This window comes from Chelonoidis abingdonii, chromosome 21 (assembly GCF_003597395.2).
Source record: "Chelonoidis abingdonii isolate Lonesome George chromosome 21, CheloAbing_2.0, whole genome shotgun sequence".
Lineage (NCBI taxonomy): Eukaryota > Metazoa > Chordata > Testudines > Testudinidae > Chelonoidis > Chelonoidis abingdonii.
In genome coordinates, this window is record NC_133789.1 from 8,570,401 (window position 1) to 8,592,498 (window position 22,098).

Consider the following 22,098-nt stretch of genomic DNA (forward strand, 5'->3'; position numbering starts at 1 on the left):
GGTAGGCAGATCACATTTCATTTTAACATGTTAGCTGGGTGAGATAAATCAAGCTAAAACTACAACTTGCCCTATTTAAAAACATGCCTGTTTTCCTAGTACAGACAGGGCTCCAATGTCACTATTTCAGAAACATTTTCTGAGTCTAAGCACATTTGAGCATCTGTTTACAGGAGTCATTGTGCAGTAGCTATAGATGGGATCTTTCTACTCCCTCCTCACAGGATACCCCTCCTGTTCCCCCTACTCTGAAACAAGACCCCTCCATTTACTCCTGCACTCCCCTAGCTCCAAGGTGGGACATCCCTCCTACCACCCAAGATGACATCTCCAGAAGCAGAGAGTTAAATAGACATTCAAGTTACCTCTGAACACAGACCTGTGGGACTCTCTTACAGAATATCATGGGGAGTCATCACATGCTAGTGTCCCAGGAACAATGGCTGTGCTGGAAACAAACACTATGAATCAAATTTTGTTCTCACACACTGTTGCCAATCCAGAGTAAACCCTTCAGTGGAGTGACTCTGATTTACACCACTGTAACTGAGAGCTGGATTTGGCCCAATAAACATTCTTTTAATTTTGGCCCTGATGAAAGGTAGTGACTTGACAGCCCCGGAGGCTGACCTCCTATATTCACAGAGCAGGGGCAGCAGCAGCGCAAGTTTTCCCCCACAGCAAAGTTCAGCCATGGTGCATACCCCTTTTAGTGGAGAGAGAGAGAGGAGTTCAGTCTCCACTACTCGCCCTACAGATCTCATCTTCTCCTTCGCACATTGTTTTCATGGGTCCCCAAAGCTGGCTCTGCTCCCTTCCTGTACAAACACCTTTTCCATCCTGCCTCCTTGTGAAATCTAACAGCTGACATCTTGCAAGCTGACCACGCCCCCATCTTCCCCCCACCCCCGAGTTTACCTTTAGTGAGCGAGGATGACATTTGATCTAGCTTTTAAAAGGACCAGGGCAAACAGATGACGTTCAGGGTGTGGGTGAAATTGAATGGGTCAAACGACGCAGGGAAACAAAATCAAAAGAATAAATTAAGGTTAAAAATGGAAGGGCAGACATATGTCCTTTTATATACAGAGGTGATCGCACATAATAGTGTAGGGTTGGTACATTGTGGCTATGAGGACTCTTTGTTGTGGCTCATGTGAGATACAGCTGCGGACTCAGGACATTTTAAGAAGGAAGGGACATGGGTCAAGAATTCTTGCTGTTGGTAATGCTTAGTTGGATGGAAACATTTCAGAAAACCTGGAAGGCAAAACACAGAGCATTTTAATATAATGACAATGGATGATGATAATAATGTCTGTGAAATAATAGAACCAACTCTCAGACGGAGCCAAAATATTCATAGCAATGCTTTCATGACATTACAAATAGTATTCAATTAACATAGTTGTGTTTGGAGTTAAATGTCCCCCTGCAGAGTTTGCCACTAAACATTGCAGCATTGAGCTAGTGCATGAGAATGCAAGAGAAAATGATTAGCAATTGCAGGGACATTGTTTTCCTAGAAATCAGACTCCTGTTGGCAAGTTTTTGCTTTTTTTTAAAAAATCTGCCTTCTGTTGTTTCAAGTAATACCTAAAACTGAAAAAGATTGGAGGGGAAAGAAGTACTTCTTTTTCTTTAGAATTTGTTTATTTTGTGCATTGGACAGCACATTGAGAAGTCACTCTCTTTCGCTTTTGTTGGTAGGGGTCTTTCGCAATGCAGCAGGGGAGAAAACATTTAAGAACACAGGACACTGAGTTAGTGAAACCACAAAAATCAGTAGAGGGATTCAGGGGCAGCGGCAGCATTTAACATTATTTTCAACTCTTTTTTTTTTAAACTGTCTAGATTTCAAGTTGATAATGTCCCCTAAGGAAAGTGACGCTTACTGGTCTATTTTCCTTGTGCAAACTGAGTGAAATGCAAAATAAACTTGCATAAATGGGGAATTTTGCATATTTTCAGTTTTAATAAGGGGGTTTTGGTAATACAAGTAAGGAATTTTTTTTTAAACAAACAACTTTTAACATGTCAACATCCCTACAGTCATAGATTTTAAGGCTAAAAGGGACCACTATGATAATCTAGTTCAGCCTCCTGCATAAAAGGCCAAAGAGCCTCACCCAGTAATCTCTGTATCTAGCCCATAATGTCTGTTCGAGCTCAAACATATTTTTGGAAAGAGATCCAGTCTTGATTTCAAGATGTCAGGTGATGGAGAATTCACCACATCCCTAGGGGATTGTTCCTATAGTTAATAATTACCTTCACAGTTAAAAATCTATGCCTTATTTTTAGTCTGAATTTGTCTAGCTTCAGTTTCCAACCACTGGATTTCAGTTTGCCTTTTAGTGCTAGATTAAAGAGCTTTCTACCGTTAGAAACTAGCTTATATCGATATTTGGAGACCATCATCAAATCAGCTCTTAACTGGCCTACAGTTACCTGGGTTATTCTGTTTACCGCTTGTAAATACTGGGACAATGTTAGCTTTTTCCCAGTCCTCCAGAACTTCCCCAATAATCCAAGATATGTTAAAAACCAACATTAAGAGTTCAGAGATCTGTTTGGCCAATTCTTTTAATACTTTTGGGTATCATGTCCTGCAGATTTAAAGACACTCTCCCTTCTCCAGTTACTGATGGAATAGAAAGTATTTCATTGTCACTATAAAATATAAACACTGCTTGTTTCCAAATACAGAAGAGAAACATTCATTGAATAATTCTGCCTTTTCCACATCAGAATCAACAGCCATATGGCTCACGCTGCTAGAAATCTTTTTAAAAATAACACAACTTTTATTTTTATTTTTATTTTTGGTATCTTGGTGGTATTTCATTGCAAGGCCATCAGACCGAGTTGGCTCAAACATTTTAGGGTAAACAATGAAAGACCAAGACAAACTCACCCTGATGATTCTTGTTTCAACCAGACATGATGTGCTTGACAAAAGCTGCGCAGGAAACATGAAGAAAGGCTTTAAAAAATCCACCCAGACCAGAATGCGAGCCCTTGCCCTCTGGCACACACAGCACATCACAGCAGTTCCCAGACGTTTTGGGTAACTCCACCAGTTAACTAGAGGTGGGGACAAATTTCCCATAGAGCTCGGGCTGAGATTTCCAAGCGCTCAGCACCTCCCGCATCCCTCAGTTGAGGAGAGCTGCTCAAAACCACTCCGCTCTCAGGGATTCCCAATGTGCCACTTACAGCCAGATTCTCAAAAGACCTCAGCACCCAGCATGCAGTCAACATGCTGAACACTCCTGAAAACCTTGCCCTGATTGTAGGTCTTTTGCATAATCCAGTCTCAGAGATCAGTGGTCCCATTTAATACCAATCACTTTCCATTTAACTGAGTGCACGTCAGTCCTCTGAGGGACTTGGGCTGCTGTAGAACAATCAAGCTCCATGGTGAGTGTAACAAGGTCGGTGTAACCTTAAGAGCGCCCCCTAGTGACGCAGGGTAGATCTGTAGCATCTTTGCCTCAGTTTCCCTCTCCTCAAGATGCCCGAGTAATTTAATAAAGACTGTCTTCTAGCCCCTTTACATGGGTGGTTTAGTGTCACAAACAGTTCCAAAATAAAATCCTCAAAGTCCAAATCAAGAGTTCATATATTTAAGGTCTATATAAATATCATTTCCCACTTTTCATCAAGCCACTCCCAGTATTTGACACCTGGAACCTTCCCTGCCACTCTCAGCACTACCTAGCTAGAGTCTTTTTCCCCATGGTGTCTCAGGGTCCCTTACAGAAGCCTTCAAACTCCCTACTGCCTGCCCATTCCCAGTTCCACACCTTCCTGCCTGGATTGTCTCCCCAGGCCTCCTCCTTATCTACCCCAGAGAGAGGCCTGATTGGGTCACATGACCCCCTGGTCACAAGACTTGCTTCATTTCCCCCACCTGGGGAGGACAGTAGGCTATGTCACAGGTTGGGCTGAGACCCTTCTCCCTTTAAAGGGCCAGCCACCCTATAAAGGGGGGTTAGAGTACCCACATGTTTGTGGAAGGCAGGCATTGCAATGGTGCACCGGAGCCTAGTAAAGAGGTTCATCATTAAAGTGATCTATGAAAGGAAAAAGGATTAGGCCCCAGTCCTGCAAACATGTTTAACTGAGTAATCCCACTGAAGTCAAGACTACCAGAAACAAAAGGCTAGAGTACCGGTGCTGGGGTACCTATCTGTGTTTAAGAGTCGTGGTGCTACATGTTCCTACATTACATGTGATTCCGTGGGATTATGTACACTGACAAAATCTCCCACAAGCTTCCAGGTTTGGATTTCCACAGAGATCAGAAAAGGGATTTAAAAAACATTTCCTGATATAATAATGTCATTTAGGAGTGTGGATTATTTTTACAACATTTTTATACTGGCAAAAGCAATATAGACAAGAAGGCAATCTAGAGGAGCATTGTAGAGTGTCCCTTTCCCTGCTACTGAAATTGCTCTTGGGGCATTTTGGCTGGAAAGCCTGGGAGATCTTGCCCTGCATTTTGAGCTTATATGACACAGCACCAGTGAACTATTGAATACACAGGCACTTCGCCTCTGTCCTACTGATCCACACCAAACCACTGACAGAGTCAGGGCTAGAACTGCCCTCGCTCCCCCATCTTTGTACATGTGACCACTAGGCACATTGCATCCTGGGAACATTTTGTTGGAAATCTCTGGTAAACATTCTTGTGATCTCAAATTAGTTGACCAGGACAGGCGTCAGATAGGTTTTCCGCACTCACTGATCCCCGGTTTCTCTTTCCGTGTGGTCAGAAGATACATTTAGCATCTCAGAGCAGACTGAAATGGGTGGGGTAGCCATGAAAGGAATCTTCTCCTCCTACCTTCATAGTTGATGCAGCCGTTGGCATCTTCCTGTCCTGTCATCAATTGCTCCACTTCACTTTCTGTCAGCTTCTCTCCTAGGGGTAGAAGCAGAAGGACAGGTTGGTTAGGATGAGGACTCTAGCACTGCCTCCAGCTGGGGCTCACGCTGCTGTGGATTATGTCTCCCGTGGCTACTCCCTGAAAGACACCCAAAGCCTCCCAGATGTCAGGTTAACATCTGGGAGAAGATTTGTCTCTTGGCTAATCACTGTATCGAAGGTACATATTTGGAACCACTAGAGCAATCCAGAGAAGAGGAGCAAGGAATCCAGAGAAGAGCTGTCAGATAGTTGGGAACGACTTTGAGTCATTAACCAGCCTGGGTCGCTGACAGCCAGTGCCCTGGATGTGAAAGGCTCTCTATCTTGGAGCCATTCACTCTTCTAATGCCAGCACTGTCATGTCCATATTAATACTAAATTGGGGCATTGGCTAGAATCAACATTTGGAAGAGGAAGATTATATCCTTGTCTTCCACAGATAAAAAGGTCACTCCTCTCATGCATTATACCTGAGCAAGGTCCCACCCACTGGACTTCACCCCGACCTGCACAGCCCGGATCTCTGCCACCTGGAACAGACCCTGCCACCCCAAGCTGCACCAATTCAGGTCAACCATATCTAGCTTTGTCTCCAGCCCATACCCAGTGTGGCAAGCACATGGCGCAGTTCGGCACCCATGACGGTGCCATTCCCCTCCTTGTCAAAGACGCGCAGGCCTTCCACAAAGTCCTCAAAGGTTCCCTGGTCCTTGGAGCGAGAGATGTGCTGCAGCATTGGGAGGAAGGTCTCGAAGTCCAGCATCTTTGTGTTCATTTCTGACAAAGACGACAAAGGAGGTGACATTAATTAAATAGTCTATGGCACATTTTATAACAAAGCACTTTACCAGCTATATATCTATATCTATAGCTATATATACATACACCCACACACACAGAGTAATCCCTTTGCTACCTCAAAGCCATCTGAGGTAGAACCAGGCAGCTCTTTAACCGTATAAGTGGGAAGGAAATAGGGATGAATCCTGTGTCCAAACTGAAACTATGGAAGCAAATTGATGGAAATAGATTGGCAATTAAACACAGTAGAATTTGGTTGGGAAACAAGGCTTGCCACCTACTTTTGTGGGAATAGTCAGACACATTCTAATGGCCCCAGATGGGCAGAGAACAGAGCCTTTTAGACAAAACTCTATAGTCCCATCGCCAAAGGCTTTTTTATTTTCCAAGACCCAGAGTCCAGGGACGTCTGAGGGAGTTGGGTTAGATTCGTGAGGCAGAGTAGAACCCAGCAGCTGATTTCCCTTTGCCCTGCACCATGCAGTTATCACCATGCAATAAAACACTACTAAATCCAGGCAGTGGAGAATCAGGGCCCAGCTCACTGCTCTGGCTCTGCAGGACTACAGGAATAACAACTTGTCTGCGTCAGTCAAGCCAGGAGAACTGACTCAGAAAACACACTGAGCTGATATGCCAAGTCTGAAGGGGCCGTTTTTGTGCAGTTACTTCTCTGATCATGGCCAGGTTTAAAAAAAAAAAAGCAGTTTCTAGGCAGAGAGGAAAGTCTGGGATATAATCACACATTTCAGTGGCTTTGATCTAGTGTTGCCAACTCTCACTATTTTCCTTGGGGGTTTCATCAAAGCCCCAGCTTCTGGAATCAGGAGACTGCATGAAAAGCTAGTATATTTCTAGTCCTCATTGTCATGGAGAGCAGCTTGAAAATGTGACTCTCGTGCATTCTCAGGGCTCAGAAATAGAAGGCAAATAAAAAAAGCACTCCTCTATTTTTTATTAAAAATGTCATGAATTTTGGGGGCCTGACTCATGTTTTATGAATGTTTAGGATAGGTCATAGTGGAGATCAGCTGGGCTGCCTTTGCCAACAGCTCCGAGGTTTGAATTTCAGGTGGTGGGGGCAGAATGTTCTCAGCAGAGAGCTCTGGAATTCACTTCCCTTGTCAGTTTGTCAGAATCCGTGTTTTTACCACCAGGGCATTATACAAGGATCTGGCTTTCTCCTCAGGGGAAAGGCTGCCTACAGGGGTTGTGGGAATTAATTTGATTGACCTGGTCAACATACTCCTTTGTTAACTGGTTTATGGATATTGTTCAGGCACCCAGAGAGTTTCCCAATCAGCAGGTTCTTATTAAGCAAAAAGTAAAATCAAGGAGCCACATCTCCAGTGAGTGTGAATCCACATAGCTCCCTGAAGTCAATGAGGCTACACCAATTTTCACCTGCTGAGGATCTGGCCCAAGAATAATGCAATCAGGGATGAGCCACCCGATGAGGGTAGTGTGTCCTCTGAGCCAGATCAAGGGTGATATTTGACGGGAGGAGGGGCGGAATGATCCAGGCATAAAGACTCTCTGAGTCATTTTCTTTAAATTATGAAACAGCCGGAGCTCATTGGTTCTTCTCTCCGTGGGGCTAATTCCAGCACAAATCTCCTGTTGTTACGGGCTAGATTTCCCCTTCAAGCTCCAGATGAGCTGTCCACTAAAGCCCTCCCAAGGGCATCGGCAGGGAGACTGCAGCTGCAGAATGAGGGAGTTTTATTCCAGCTGCAGGGAGCAGGGGAACCAGGTCTGGAAGGGGGTGGGGCAGAGGGTTAGGGTGACCAGACAGCAAGTGTGAAAAATCGGGACAGGGATCGGGGGGTAATAGGAGCCTATATAAGAAAAAGACCCAAAAATCGGGACTGTCCATATAAAATTGGGACATCTTGTCACCTAATGGAGGGTCAAGATGCGGAGCACTGACAACATGAGGGACACGGAGCCTGGGTGAGTAAGAAGAGGGGCCTCAGACGCATACTGACCCACTAGTTCTTGTTGACTCATGATCTGCAACTAAAGGAGCAATGAAAGATTTTGCAGCTGGGGGAGACTGGCTCTGACCCTCCTCTCCTATCGTCCCTGATGCCACAGGGTGGCTGTGTGGCTCTCCAGTCCATCTCCTGCTGCCCCAAAGTGTATTCTGCCCTAAAGAGGAGATGTCAATAGCAGGGAACACCCTGCTCAAGGGATTTAGGAGCACAGCCCTGTTGCTGTCTTGACAGCCCTAGGGTGGCTGAATCAATTGCACCCTCAGCTGTTTTCAGTCGTCTGGGTAGGGTTGCCAATCCTCCAGGATTCTCCTGGAGTTTCCGGGATATCAAGATTAATCTCTAATTAGAGATTATGTCATGTGATGTAACCTCCAAGGAACAAGTCCAACCAAAATTGGCAACCCTAAATCTGGGCCTTCAGCCACACTCAAGTATATTATTACAGGGGCAGAGTCCACGAGCCACAGTGAGCCAGAGATCAGGACTGGGACCTCGTGTGGGACTTTCTGTTGCAGACACGATTGTCTCAGAGGTAAAGTGTAGAATAGATGCCTCATGAATAGAAACCCACTTCCTCTCTGCCCCATTCCCCTGCCCCGATCCTCTTTTCTTCCCTGCTCCTTGCCACTTCATCTATAAAGTGAACTGTGTGCTGGTGAAAGGTGTTACACTGAAGGACCGAGTGACCAAAGTCTCCAATCTGTCTACAAAACAATTCAGCACAAGCTTCTCTACCCTGCTGCCCTCCACCTCTGTCCTGCAGGAACTGCATATAAAGGCAGAGTTGGGCAAATGTTTTTGCCAGAAAATGCAAACTCAGATTGAGAAATACATTTCACCAATACAACCCTTCTACTGTGTTTCTGTCCCTTTTGTGTTTACTTTCTGCAAACATTTGTGCAATCAGGTTTCATTAGCATGGATGCTCAACAGGGTTGCGTTCCTTGACTAGGCCTCCTATGTGCTACGACAATATAACGACCATGATAATAATACTCACAGAGAGTGAATTTTAAGCTGATGTGCACAAATGCATAGGTAAAGCTTATTTTAAATTTGCTCTCCGCGAGCGTTTGCACCGGAAACCTGATGATAAAGGTGACGTTTGTACAATCAATGAACTGACCAGTACCAGATGATTTACACAACCAATTGCAGCTGAAATTATGAATGGCAAGTCATGGAGTAAATGAAATTTGCAAGAAAATGTTGTCCAATAAAGAATAACTTAGAGAAAAATTACAATGTGCTCCTGGATGTTTTGCTAATGGAAGAAGTGAAGTTAGATAACTCAGTTATGAATTATTCACTCAGCTCTGGCATGGTGACGAATGGGTATCAATGCTTAACCAAGAGCGAGAGAGGTGTATCGGTATAGACAGATACACAGATAGGTAGGTAGGTAGATATAGATATGCCAGTTCATTATAGAACACTGCACAGCCATTAGATGGGAATGAAGCTGAAGGTCTATCTCCTACATGAAACATAGTCTACTTTGCAGCTATTAACCAATTAATACAATGTCTCTCCACCTTGGCCTGCTTTCTCTTACCTTCTGGTTTGGGCTTGCCCAGCACCTTCAGGACTTCAGCATTGGTTGGGTTCTGCCCAAGAGCCCGCAGGACATCACCACACTGACTGTAGGTGATCTTCATCTCCCCGGTTGGGGTCCTGTCAAACAGCATGAAGGCCTCCTTGAACTCTGCAGAAAGGAAGGAAGAGAATCAGCTGTCATCTTCCTATAAAGCCCTCACATCCTCCTGGTGAGAGGCTGAGCCCTAAAACTGGTCCTGTCCAGAGGGCTGGCGCTGTTGGACAGGGAGGGTGGGGTTTTGAGTGTTGCCTTTTGGGATTTTCAACGGGGATAAAGTTTAACCAGTTCCTCCAGTTAAACCCCTCCAAGCAGAAGCTCCTCCCTTGGGCAGGAAGAGCATCCTCAAGCACAACCGCATTTCCACTATCTTCCTCCTTGACTCAATTCTCCCATGGGCTTCCATGGCCATAATCTTCACTCAGAATGCCCCCTCTCATCCCACCTCTCTGCCTGAAGCCATTTTAGCAACTTTCCCCATGTACTCCACTGTTCCAGCTCCTCCCCTGCCGAAACCCTCCTCCCAAGCATCTTCTTATGCCTTGGTTACTACAGCTCTCTTCTCTATGACCTCCCCAGCTCTTCTTGTCCCCACATGTTGCAGAATGCTGCTGCCTGACGTCCCTCACGTACAAAGAAGAGTGGGCCACGTTCTCCCCATCCTCAAGATCCTGCTCATGACTGAGCCCTGTGCATTGTGGGCTACAGGACTGCCATTTCCAGGTTCTATATAACTCCCATCAGCCTAGGGCCCGGCACCTCCTTTTACCTTGGGGGATGGGGCTTAAATCTGGAAAGATCAATATCTGCTTCCGCCTATACATAATATTCTTCAGCCTCCTGGCCTGCTGTAATATTCTCTCTCTACCTCGTAAGTCCGCCAAGTGAGCAATAACAGTCCTGCATGCGTCTGTCCCAGGCTTCTGCCTCCAGTTTGTTTCCCTGTAGGCTCTCTCCACGATGATGGGGTCCCCGGGTGCGTCTAGCCGCAGAACGGCGGGCAGCCATTTCTCCAGGAATGCAATCAAGTCTCTCCCCTCCTCTTTCTCTGGTAACCCAAGAATCCTCAGCGTGCGGGCCTGGACTTGGCTCTCCAGTAGCTCCAAGCGGATGCCGAGGTGGCTGTTTTCTTGGGCCAAGTGTTCCAAGGCCTGGGTGCATTGTTGGGTTTTCACCTTCTGCTTTTTGACAGAGGAATCAGTCTGAGCGGCTGACTGGGCCAGGCTGGTGACTCGCCCTTCCAGCACATCCATGCGAGTATTGAGACCCACAATTTTACCATCAAAGTCTGTTACGATCTCTAGGTTCTTGTCTGTTTTCTTCTTGATTTCGAGCAATAATGCTCTCAAGGAGGCATCGCCGCTGTTTCTGCTGCCACGTGGGATCAGATGCTCAGGATGTCCATGTGGCGACTGAGGCATAGAGGCCCAAGATGTTGTTTCCTTGGTTTGGTCAAAATCCTTAGGCAGGATTTTTAGTTTGCTTGGTTTATTACTGGGCATCTTCATATAACTGCAGTTCTATGCCTTGCTTAGGATCTGGACTATAAATGCCCATGGCTTGGTTCTGTCAGCCTAGGAGCCCCTGCCAAAACGTGTGTCAATCCCTCGCAATCCAAATCCTGCACACGTGTGAGCTTGATGTTGTTTCTTGACACTATCCACCTTTCCTTTCCTACATGGTGTGGGGCAGGCAACCCTGGAGCTGCTGCCCCTGGGTGTGACATCACAATAGCTACTTCTCTGCCAGTGGTGTTGTGCTGCACTGGCTTTGTGCATGTGAGTGAGCGAGTGATGTCGCCCTTTAGTGGCTGGGCCCACAGAGCATATATAAGGGAACCACTACTAGTGCCAGTTAAGGGCAGTCTCTTTTAGCTCCTGCGGCCAACCCCTGTCTATTTGGAACAGAAGAAGAAGAGTTCTAGTCCTGTCTCCCCAAGATGAGTGTATGATTAATTTAGAAATTGTGTCTTGGATTCATTGTGGTTTGTACCCTCTCTGCGGGCCTCTATAGGGAAAATAACGGCAAACATCTGCTCAGACTGGATTCCATCCAGAAGCACGTTAGAAGAAGGGACGGCTGTGCATTCATCTATCTCACTATTGGGGAAACCCAAACACCCCGGTATTAGTAATTGTTTACATTTTTCACTGTCTTTTTTGGAGGGGGGGCATCACAGGGACCATTTGTAGGACTCAGCCTGAGACCTGATCTTCTTACAGTACTTCCACCAGCCTGAATTTGAATCCAGATCTTGGCTGTATCCAGAGGGGTTAATAGAGCCCATCAGAAGTGTAACCATAACCACAGCCCACCAAACATCTCTCTATGTGGCTGGGATCTGCTCGTTGAGAGGGAATCCCTGATTTCAAGCCAAGGCTGCATCTTTCAGCGTGAACCGAAAATGCTTTTCTCTTGCGAGTACCCACTTGCTTCCCCTCCATTTTTGGTGGCTCCCCCATCAGCAGAGCAGAGCAGGGAACTGGGTTCCATATACTCCTTCTGATGCTTTAGGAGTTTGCAACCTTCCTGAATCCCTGGCCTGGCCCCCTGTTCATATTCCTCTTATGCTTCTATTTATATGTCCACCACTTCTATCTCCAGCCCTTCCCACCTCCCCTGCCACCGCCACTTGCTCTGTTCAAGCCTCTCTTCTAAGTGCTCCACAGGGCTTGCCCCATCCCATCCTCTGGTAAGGAGGCATTGGCACCCCTCTGACCACCTGTAGTACCGTGTGTGCTGTTAGTATTACTGGGTAGTACCAGCTTGTGCATTCAATCAATGACTCTGTGTTCTGATTTGATATGCACTTTCTAGCCACGATAAAATGGCACGAACCAACGCCTGGATGGAGTGTAATGTAGTGATTAGAGCAGAGCCTGGAGAGTGGAAGGAACATTTGGGGCGGCATGGCGGGGCCTGGGCCATCCCCCACAGAGGGCAAGGAGGGAGCATCGCCCAGCCCTGCTCAGCCCCCAGCTCCGCTTCTGCCCCAGCCCATGCCTTGCCCCCAGCCTTGGCCTCTGGCCATGACTCTGTTCCCAGCCCCAGACCCTCCCCCAGCTGCAGCCTCAGCCTTGGCCCCCTACTCCCATCTGCGCCCCCATCCCTGGAGCCATCTCCCAGGGCGAGCACGGACAGGGGTGGCGGGGGTGTGACTGTGAAGAGTTTGGGGACCACTGGGTTACAGCATGGAGAGCTGGGGGTCAGGACTCCTGGGTTCCATGTCTAGCTTTGGGGTGGGGGAGCGGCCTAATGATTGTAGTCAGAGAAGGCCTAGGAGTCAGAACAGCTCTTCTAGTCTGGAAGGCAATATCAGCCAGTGGCTAGAACAAGCAGGTCAGGGTCTGGACTCCTGGTTTCTACTGGCATCTCTGCAAGCGAGTGAAGGCTTGTGATTAAAGCAAAGGGCTAAGGGTCAGACTCACTGGGCTCTACCCTTCCCAATCAGTGGCAACGCAGCAAAGGCAGCAACTGCTGGTTCGAAAGATGCCTGGCACTTACCTTCAATCTGGTCAGCACTGAAGTCAATCTAAAGGGAAAAGAAAACAGAGCAGAACCTTTAGAGCCCAATTCCTGCCCTTGTATGATGGGATACGGCTGCGTGAACATCACAGCCAGGGCCAGCTGCAGACACTAGCCACACACCCCACCCCGTGGAGCAGAGCAGTCACTCGGCAAAACAAACCAGCCACCGCAGCAGCAGGAAGAACTCCTCCTCTGAGCCCCATTTCCCTGTCTGGGGACAGGAACCAAGAAGCACCTGGTAACATGCTTGGGGTGCAATCCTGGCCAGGGCTGGGAGCTCTCTGTTGCAATAGAAGAAGTCAAGGAGCCTCAGCACCTTGTGGCTCTTCAGCATAGCAGCAGGTGAGAGTTGGGAGCCAGGACATGACGGTCCCGTCTAATCAAACCATTGAACTGTATGAGTCAGGGTTGGCAGGTGGCATGCTCTGCTTCTTGTTATAATTTCAAAATGTCCTAAAAATGTTTCACTGCCGCAAGATCAGTGCCAGGGCTAGCCCACTGGGGGCCCTAAGCAGGAATATTTTGCCCCCCGCCAACATATACTAATAATTAGCAGGGGGGCCCCTTGAGTTGCTCAGGGCCTTAAGTAATTGTTTACTCTGCTTAAGCCTAGCTCCGGCTCTGAGAGAGATCACTGGGATGCAGGAAACTGACACCTGCTGCCCAGCTAGAGTGGGGCTTAATCAAGAGAAACCCAGAAACCTTTTCTCCTCCTTCAGGGATGTAGGAAAGTAAAACACCATCTCCTGCTAATTCTCTTGTGAGGTACCTGGTTTATCAAGGTAAACCAGGTGTAATCTACTACTGGGACCATGGGGCCCAGCCTGGGCACAAAATCTCAGTACATTGAAACCATCTGTCCAAAACACCATCTAATTCCTCTCCCCAGTGTTTGTTAAATGACTGCTGGCACTTAGGATCTGGCAAAGCAGAAGGTCAGGCTTCTGTGAGAAATGACAGCAGCCAAATGTGAGGAGTCAGAGACCTACCTTTTCTAAAGAGCCTTTGGCTGCCTCAATCGTTGGGGTGCCCGACTGGAGAAACCTGAAAGGGGCCTGCTTTTTCAGAAAGTGCAGAACACGTGTCCTCTAAAGATCAGGTCCCTTTAAGGCATCTCGAGTTGGGCCCCTGAAATGGAGGCAACTCAAAATCATCGGTCCCTTTTGAAAATGTAAGCCAAGGCATTTTTCAAACAAACATATAAAAATCAGTAGCCACCGTGCTGCCAATGGTGCTTGTGATTTTATAAGAAGTCTTGTGGGAGCTGGTGTTTTCCTTAAAGCCCCAGCTCCTGGAAGCATGTGTACAGAGGACAATCTCAGCTCTTATTAAAAAAGGGTGACTTTCTAGCCATTATGATTGTGGGGAAAAGCCAGAAAATGTGACCTCAGTGTTGCCTTAAGGTCCCCAAATCAGAAAACAAAGAAAAAGATCCTCCTTTTTTATTTTATTTAAATCCCATGATTTTTATGTAAATCTCATTATTTTGGGGGTAGGGGGGCTGGCTCAGTATTTTTAAATGGTTGGGAATGACAATACTAAAGCCACAAAACAGAACATCCGGGAACAGGATGCGGTGCCTGTCCCTCAGGGCAGACCTCCAGGGAGAATCTGTACTGTCTGACAAATGGCTTTGACCAAGAGATTTTTGTATATTACAATACAGTGGCCAGGTTGGGAAATGGGTGAAAGGGAGGCTGTAAAGAATCCTGAGGCCTGTTTCTGGTTCTGACCTTGACTTGCTGGGTGACCTTGGACAAGGCACTTCCCCACTCTGTGCGCCTGCTTCCACCAGCTGTAAAATGTGGATAAAAATACCCAGCACCCAGGCTTAATCAGTTGCACCCAGACTTCAGAAGTGACCACCCAGATTTTCACTTCTTCAGTTGCTGGGTGGCCAGTGGGAAATGCTCTGGGTCACGATTTTCATAACAGCTCAGCAGAATGGGTGCATGTCAGGTGCTGTTTGGTATAACGCGGTTTCACCTATAACACGGTAAGATTTTTTGGCTACCTAGGACAGCATTATATCAGGGTAGAGGTGTATTTTAATTTCATAACCCAAAGGGCTCATTCCATCTCAATTAGAGGTGCCCAGTGGGACTGTGTATTTTCACTGGCATCCTTGGCAGGCAAACATCTGGGTTTCTAAAGCCATGAGTAATGGTGTCCCATGAGCCACGGTGTCCCATGAGCCACATGTTCTTTCATGTCGGCTGACTGACAGCAGTGGGCCTGCAATTCCGCACAACCAGTTCCCATCACTAAGACCTATGTGCCAATTCCTCTTTCCTGGTTTGCCTTTTCTCCCCTTCTCTGGTTTTAACCTTCAGTGTTTTCTCGCTTTTCCATTTGCCTCTCATGCCACCATCCTCTCTCGCCTTCCCCAGCCTAGAGGGATGACGGGAAGAGGCTGGCATGCAGAACCTGTTTGGCTTGCACGTTTGGCGGGTGAGCAGTTGACAGCACCTTTGATTGATATCACTCTGGAAATGCAAGCAAATCGCCACCCCTGCCACCAAGAGGGAATCGATGCACAGGAACGTAGGATTGCCAGACTGGATTAGACCCCTGCTCCCTCTGTCCAGCAATGGCCAGAACCAACTGCTTTAGAGGAAGACATAAGCAACCCGCCATGGACAATTATGGCATTATCTGCCCATAGGCGAAAGTTCCTTTCCAAACCCAGGCAGGCAGAGGTTGGCTCATGTCCTGAAGCAGGAAGCTTTAAAAAAAAAAATGATATAACTGTGGATGCCACAGCAATGTCTATTTCTTTTCTGAATCCTACTGAACTCCTGCCCTCAATAATAACCTGTGGAACTCATTGCCACATGATAGCAGCATGCTGTTTAAGGAAAAGTACTTCTTTTACTCAGCTTTGAGTACTCATCTCTTCTCCCCACCCAAGAGTTCCCAAGATGATGTCACCAGCTGGAAACAGGTGGCTACGTACTTAACCACAATGAGCAAGAACATTTTTTCCTTTGAAAGAGGTGGAGCTGTAGTAATGAGCCTCATTCCATCAACAAAGACCCAGAGGCAGTAGCAAATTCTTGGCAAGATCAGCTGGGCCTGGGAGTTTGCAGGCAGCAGGGGGGGCTGGCTGTGCTGTTCCTCTTGGGAGAAAGGATGTTATTTCAAGGCTCAGTCCTAAAGTCAGGGGGTCAATGGGTTAAACTGTCTCCATGCCGAGCATGCTATTATTAACCCTCTGACTACAACACTGGCTTAGAAATGTAACTGTATCCAGAAGAGCCGCGGAAAAAGTGACCTCCCCTCGGAGAACAACGGAGAGAGGAGACTGAATAGAAGATATTCTTATCCAGGAAATTGACTCAGGATGAGACGCTGCAGGCGCCAAAATACTTTAGGACTGAGACAGCTGGCAGCAGAAAATCTGTTCCATGCTGTTGCGACAGCTGGACAGAACCCCCTCAGGGCTGTACAGGCACGGCCATCTCACCAAATCCAAATGCCGGCATATATTCCAGTGAGAACCAGGTTAAGTCACTGGGCACGACCCCTCAACTCCTGGAATCATGTAATTACTTCAGAATCTCAGCTTTCCTTTGAGGGGGAAAAATAGTTTCCAGCTTTTACGGTTGCAAAGGGAAGCAGGAAAACGCGACTGGGTTGTAGCCACTGCATTGACATCTGCCTGAGTTTGCAGAGTGTCTGGAATGATAGTTCAGAAGGGGTGGGGGGGAGCTGCTTATGCATCTCAGTGGGATGTAATTCCAAGCCCCACTCACTGCTCTGGGGGACCCAACCAATGCCACCCCAGTGAGGACTCTATGTGAGGCAGAAGATGACCTCAGCTGGCCCAGCCCATCCACTCATAATGATGCTCTGCCAGCAGCAGGATTAAATGTACTGGCCCCGCCCCAGATTGCATGAGAGGGGGGAATCCATCAGTTCATTCCTGCACCAGGGCTGTGTCCACCATTCTGGAGGGGTGCCCCAAACAGCCCTGTTGAACATCTGGGGTAGAGGACTGCCCTGGCCATGCCCACTCATGCTCAGGCCACACTGCCTAGCAGGGAGGAACCCTGTTCCAGGAGGGCTATGAGCCTTTGTGGGTGCTTTGCATTGCACCAGCGTAAAGTGGACACAGGGTATCACAGCTCACTCACAGGGCTCTGTTCCTGCACCCTGCTTCTTCCTGCTGGTGTAGTGCTGGCTGGGAACCCTTGGGGAATTGCCCAAAGGGGAAGCGGAGCAGGGGGCAGGTTCTGAGGAGCAGCCTCTTCTTTGTGCATTATGCTCAGGTGCTGCCCGAGGCCGGGGTTTAGAGCCAGGGGCGATGTGGACAGCAGCTGGATTTTGCTACTAGCACAGGAGTCAGCAACCTGTTTTGTGTGAGTATCAAACACTCGGCCTCCTGCAAAAAGTGCATTAGGGTAATCACAGGCCACACGTGTCGGGACCTGGCGCTAATCCTCCTTCAAGTTGTTCCCCTAGCACCACACTGGGGTATTGGTTCACTCTGGGCTAAGGGGGAAGAGCGCCACCTCCTGGATCACCAGTATCTCTGCAGCACCTCCTGTTGCTCAGAGGCCTCCCCTGCAAGTACCAATCCAGCTTCACTCTGTTTTAGCCCTGATTCAGGAAAACCCTTAACTGTAAGCATGTGCCTAAGTTAGAGTGACCAGATGTCCCAATCTTATAGGGACAGTCCTGATATTTGGGGCTTTTTTCTTATATAGGCTCCTATTACCCCCCACCTCCTGTCCCGATTTTTCACACTTGCTGTCTGACCACCCTAGCCTAAGTCCCTCTGACTTCAATGGGATTTAAGCATGTGCTTAGGGTAATGCACTTGTTTAAGAGCAGTCCTAACTAGGGAGGCTTTCCTGAACCGGGGCCTCTGTTTGTTCGATTTGCAGCATAAAGTGCTCAGATGTCCCTGTGTACCCGAGAGCCAGATTGCAAGAGTCCTCTGCGGTGACATCCTTCCAAGTGCCCAAAAAGCCACCCTCAGCGAAAGGAGAAGCTGACGACTTTGCAGTTCCAGTTTTAGCTAGAGGTTGTTTCCACTAGGGCCAAACGGAGAGAGATGAAGATTTCCCACTGCAAACACGGCAGTATATCAAGGCGGTATTATACCACATCTGCCCCCCAACGCTGCTGGCTACGAGGGAAATGTAGGGCATCATAATCGGAGTGGCAGCGGAGAGTAAAAAGTGTACATCTACCCCCAGAAGGGAGGGAGAAATCCCAGAACAACTCCCGCTCTGGTCATGGGCTGCCTTTTCCACACCGGGTCACTGAAGCTTCTTGTCCATACTGAACTCTACTTTCAGGTGAAGTCTGATGCAAGGAACAGGAGTTACTACACCCACCTAATCTGAGCTCCATTCTCCTGAAGTGCCTAAATACCAGATGCTGCAAAGGAAGATGTAAAAGCCAAAAATGCACCCAGTTATGCAGTCGTATCCCCGAGGGGGCAATTTCTTTCTGATCAGTTTATGGCCCTGAAGCTTGAGGATTGAGAACTCCTATAGCCTATTCTGTTTTATGTCACAAGGCCTGATCCAGGACCATTACAGTCAACGGGAATTGACTTCAATGGGAGCAGGACTGGGCCCACCGGAGGTACAAGTCACGTTCATGTAATGCGTTTTGGCTCCGACCAAGCTATTTGCCTCCAGAAATATCCTGCAGCAGCGAGTTCCACAGGTTAATTATGCAAAGGGCTTCACTTGATCCGTTCTAAATTTGTTGTCTGTTAATTCAGCATGGCCCTGAGTGCAAGAAGCTGACTGCAGCCCTTTTCATCCAGGGAGGCAGAAAAGTGTTTCACAGAGGGAAGTGAGCTCCAGTTTTCTGCCCTGCCAGAGCAAGCCTTGCTGGCTCGGTCTCTGTTGCTCAGAAAAATCTGCCTGCTGCTTCTTAAACAACAAAATCGAGAAGCACTTATTCTAGCTGAATGTTTTTTTAAAAATGTCTTAAAAGCGATAGGCCAGGTGCAATCCATCTTTTTTCCAAACATTTTTGGCACATTCCTGCCTTCCCCCTAAGATTCTTGCGCCCATTTACATTAGGGTAACTATCTATTATGCAGTTGTGCAACAGTTTGTGACTCATCTTCAGTCAGAGGGAGGCACACAGAATAAAGAGATGTGCTGCGCTCCCAAAGCAAACAGGTCATTGTGTGTGCAAAACTGGGCATCTCGGTGTGCAGAATGGGCAACTGCGCATGCAGGTAGATACCTAGTGCACATGCGGGTGCAAAGCACCTTTGTGCATGCAAACGGGGTCCTTGCACTTGCAGGCAGGTAGCTGTACATTGGAACAGTGCATGCAGGTAAGCTGTCTTGCACGTAGCAATGCACATTTTGCTCATAAGCCTGGCCACAAGCATATTTTGCAAGTGGAGCTTAGGGCCCAGATCCTGCATTGCATTCGAGTAACACGCAGTGCAAATCTGCAATGGTAGATTCCAGGGGTGCAATGTGTTAGCACACAGGCCCTTATAACGTCATACTGGGTGGAGTAATGTTGAGGTTATGAGTTCAAATGTCATCTACAGCACCAGCCCATTCCCCTGATTCTGGGGCCGGCTGAGGACAGGCTCAGATCCAGCTGTCAGTTCGTTTCAGGGATGATCTAATTTATGTCTGGCTGCCCATTGCCCCACCAAGCTCTTCTAGCAGCAGGGGACACTCCTTTTATCTCTTTCTCTGGAAACTGGGAGTTTGCTAAAGTCACCATATAATGCTAGAGGATCCCAGGCAGGGAGGATCCTCGGGGGGCAGAATCCACTGGCTTTCCAGATGCAGGGTGACCAGATGCCCCAGTCGAGATGTTTTGAGCAATGCTACTGTAAGTCCGACAGATCCCAGTCATTGGTGGGCAGTAGGGTGACCAGACAGCAAATGTGAAAAATTGGGATGGGAGTGGGGGAGTAATAGGAGCCTATATAAGAAAAAGACCCAAAAATCAGGACTGTCTCTATAAAATCAGGACATCTGGTCACCCCAGTGGGCAGGATCAAACTGAGGACTTCTGGAGCTTAGTGCATGAGCCTCTGCCGCATGAACTAAAAGCCAACTGGCTGCTAGCTAAGGTTGTAGAGCAGACTTATTTTAACTGTCTCTCTAAGTGGTCTCAGTGCCCCTAGATGGGACACAGCACCTCACCCAGCAGGTGGGAGGGTTACACTATCTTTCTCAAGCAACCAGATACTGGGCCAGGATCCAGCCCGAGGTGTCTGCAGTTGAAAAACAGTTGCCCCGTTGGGAATTCTAAAGGGCAGCACCTCCAAATAGTGCAGTTGTTCATCACAAACCATCGAAACCTCTGATCTGGGACTCAGAGATGGAAACCCTAGCGCAGGTCCCATGTGGCTTCCCAAAGAATTCCTGGTTCTGGCAGGACTGGGAGAGAACTGCCAATGGCAATAACTTAGGTGCTAGGAGCATAGGCAGTAGAGTAGGGGATCTGTGCTTCCTCCCCTGGCTGAAGCTGGAAAGTCCCTAGTGGCTGAAGGGTAATGCACAGAGATTGGGCAGTGCCTGCAGTTTGGCTCCCTGAAAGGTCTGGCAGGTGTTAGTGGGCAAGCCTGTGCTCTGAGAGTTTGGAAAGGGGCAAGTACAGACAGGACAGCACTGTGTACATAGACACTAACAGCTGATTTGAAACTCCTAGACTCCCTCCTGCCCCAATTTCAAATCCTTTAGGGGTCAGTTCAGACTTTCCTCCCTCCTCCATAGCAAGATTGAGTCCTGTTGTGTGAGAGTCCTTCAGATCAGATGATAAAATCCTAGGTCCCGCACGAGAGTGGGGGCTTGACTGTATCTCCTTGCCTGACATTGCCTCTCCAACCTGTTGTGTACAGTTGCCTATCTGATGGCCACGCTCTGCCCCTGAGGTGGCTGCATTTTTACTGTGTGTGTGTAATCTGCAAAGTGCTTTGGGAAGATCACATGGAGTTTTAAGACTAAAACTCCAAAGCTTTTTTAAAACTCCAAAGGAACGTCTAGGGTTGAATTTTGAGTCAGTTACGTTTCTATACATCTCCTTGTCAATAAGATGATGCAGAAGAAGCAACTCGTTTGCATGGTGCACAGTGCAGCAGCCTGGGGTAGAGTTGGGGGGAGAGGGGAAAGAGACACTCACAAAAGAACCACTATATTAAAACAGGGATGGAATGAAAGGAATGTTCCCCCCCTCCCCCGCCACACACACACCTGCTTGCTCCCTCCCTCCTCTCCAGACTCAGCAACAAACAGAACTGAACTGTGCGATCCAGGAGCTAGCAAGAGAAAAGGAGCCCATTGACTTTGATGGCAGTTCCGGGTGTTAAGCACCTCTCAGGATTTGTCCACTAGTTATTTAGGGATCCCCCTAATGGGTCAAATGGGGGGATACTATCCCCATGGGAAGATTTTGGGGGAGGAATCCATTCCATTGGTGCAAGCCATTTGCTCCCCAGAAATAACCTGAAGAACCAGGGCTAAAGTGCATCTCTTCTCCAGCAAGACACTTTAGGGAGTGGCAGGAGATTCCCAGCCCCAACTCCCTGCACCAGCGTGGACTCCAAATATTTCCCCCTCCAGTTCCAGCTAGAAGGGAAGGCAGCACGGCTGGCACGATTCACATGGCACACTGGCTTGCCAAGCACTTGGCAGGTCCCCGTAAGGAAGTGGGCAGGAGACTTGCTAATTTGCTTACTTACCGTCACGCTCTTGGGATCGAAGGTGGGTTCCTTTGGTGGTCCTGGTGCCGGTGCTGGGGCTGCTGCTGGGGCTGGAGCAGGAGCAGGCTTGGCTACCTCTTTCTTTGGTTCAGGTTTCTTGGGGGCCATGGTGCCAGGTTCTTTGCAAAGGAGCTGAGAAGAGTCTTCCCACCCCACAAGGCAACGGATCGAGGGACAAAAGGCAAAGTCTGCTCCTTCCCCTTATATACCCAGCCCAGTGCTCACTCCAGAGGGGCAGGCCAGCTGCAGGAGCAACTGCTACTTACTATAAAAGGAAGAAACTCCAAAGAGAGGGGCACTGCTCAACAATTGCCCATTGTCATCAGCTCCCGAGCACAGAGAAACCAGCAGCCATCATCCCCCCATTGGAAAGGGGCACCTGGCTCATTGGGTGGGGTGGATCAGGGCTGCTTCCTAAAAGATCATCCAAAAACAAAAATACAAATATCAGGAAAATAGGAACAGGCTGGCTGATAAACCTGCCCCAATACCCAGGGGGAAAAGTGTCTTTTTATAGGCAAGCCTGTGAGTG

The 22,098-nt window shown here is 48.0% G+C and overlaps 1 protein-coding gene across 2 annotated transcripts in view; it reads right to left on the bottom strand.

The window, feature by feature from the left end:
- Positions 1–998: 998 nt before the first annotated feature.
- The window catches only part of MYL4 (myosin light chain 4), a 30,855-nt gene continuing 9,755 nt past the window's right edge, over positions 999–22,098 (bottom strand). The window contains exons 1-7 of one of the 2 annotated variants that reach the window (XM_032791274.2): positions 21,546–21,724; positions 12,839–12,866; positions 9,296–9,445; positions 5,546–5,719; positions 4,859–4,936; positions 2,918–2,962; positions 999–1,260 (exon numbers count right to left, since the gene is read on the bottom strand). In XM_032791274.2, the coding sequence (XP_032647165.1) occupies positions 2,934–2,962; positions 4,859–4,936; positions 5,546–5,719; positions 9,296–9,445; positions 12,839–12,866; positions 21,546–21,674 (588 nt within the window). In that variant the 5' untranslated portion in view covers positions 21,675–21,724 and the 3' untranslated portion in view covers positions 999–1,260; positions 2,918–2,933. Of the gene's footprint in view, positions 1,261–2,917; positions 2,963–4,858; positions 4,937–5,545; positions 5,720–9,295; positions 9,446–12,838; positions 12,867–21,545; positions 21,725–22,098 lie in introns of those variants that run through there. The other variant, XM_075059779.1, reaches the window with a different exon arrangement.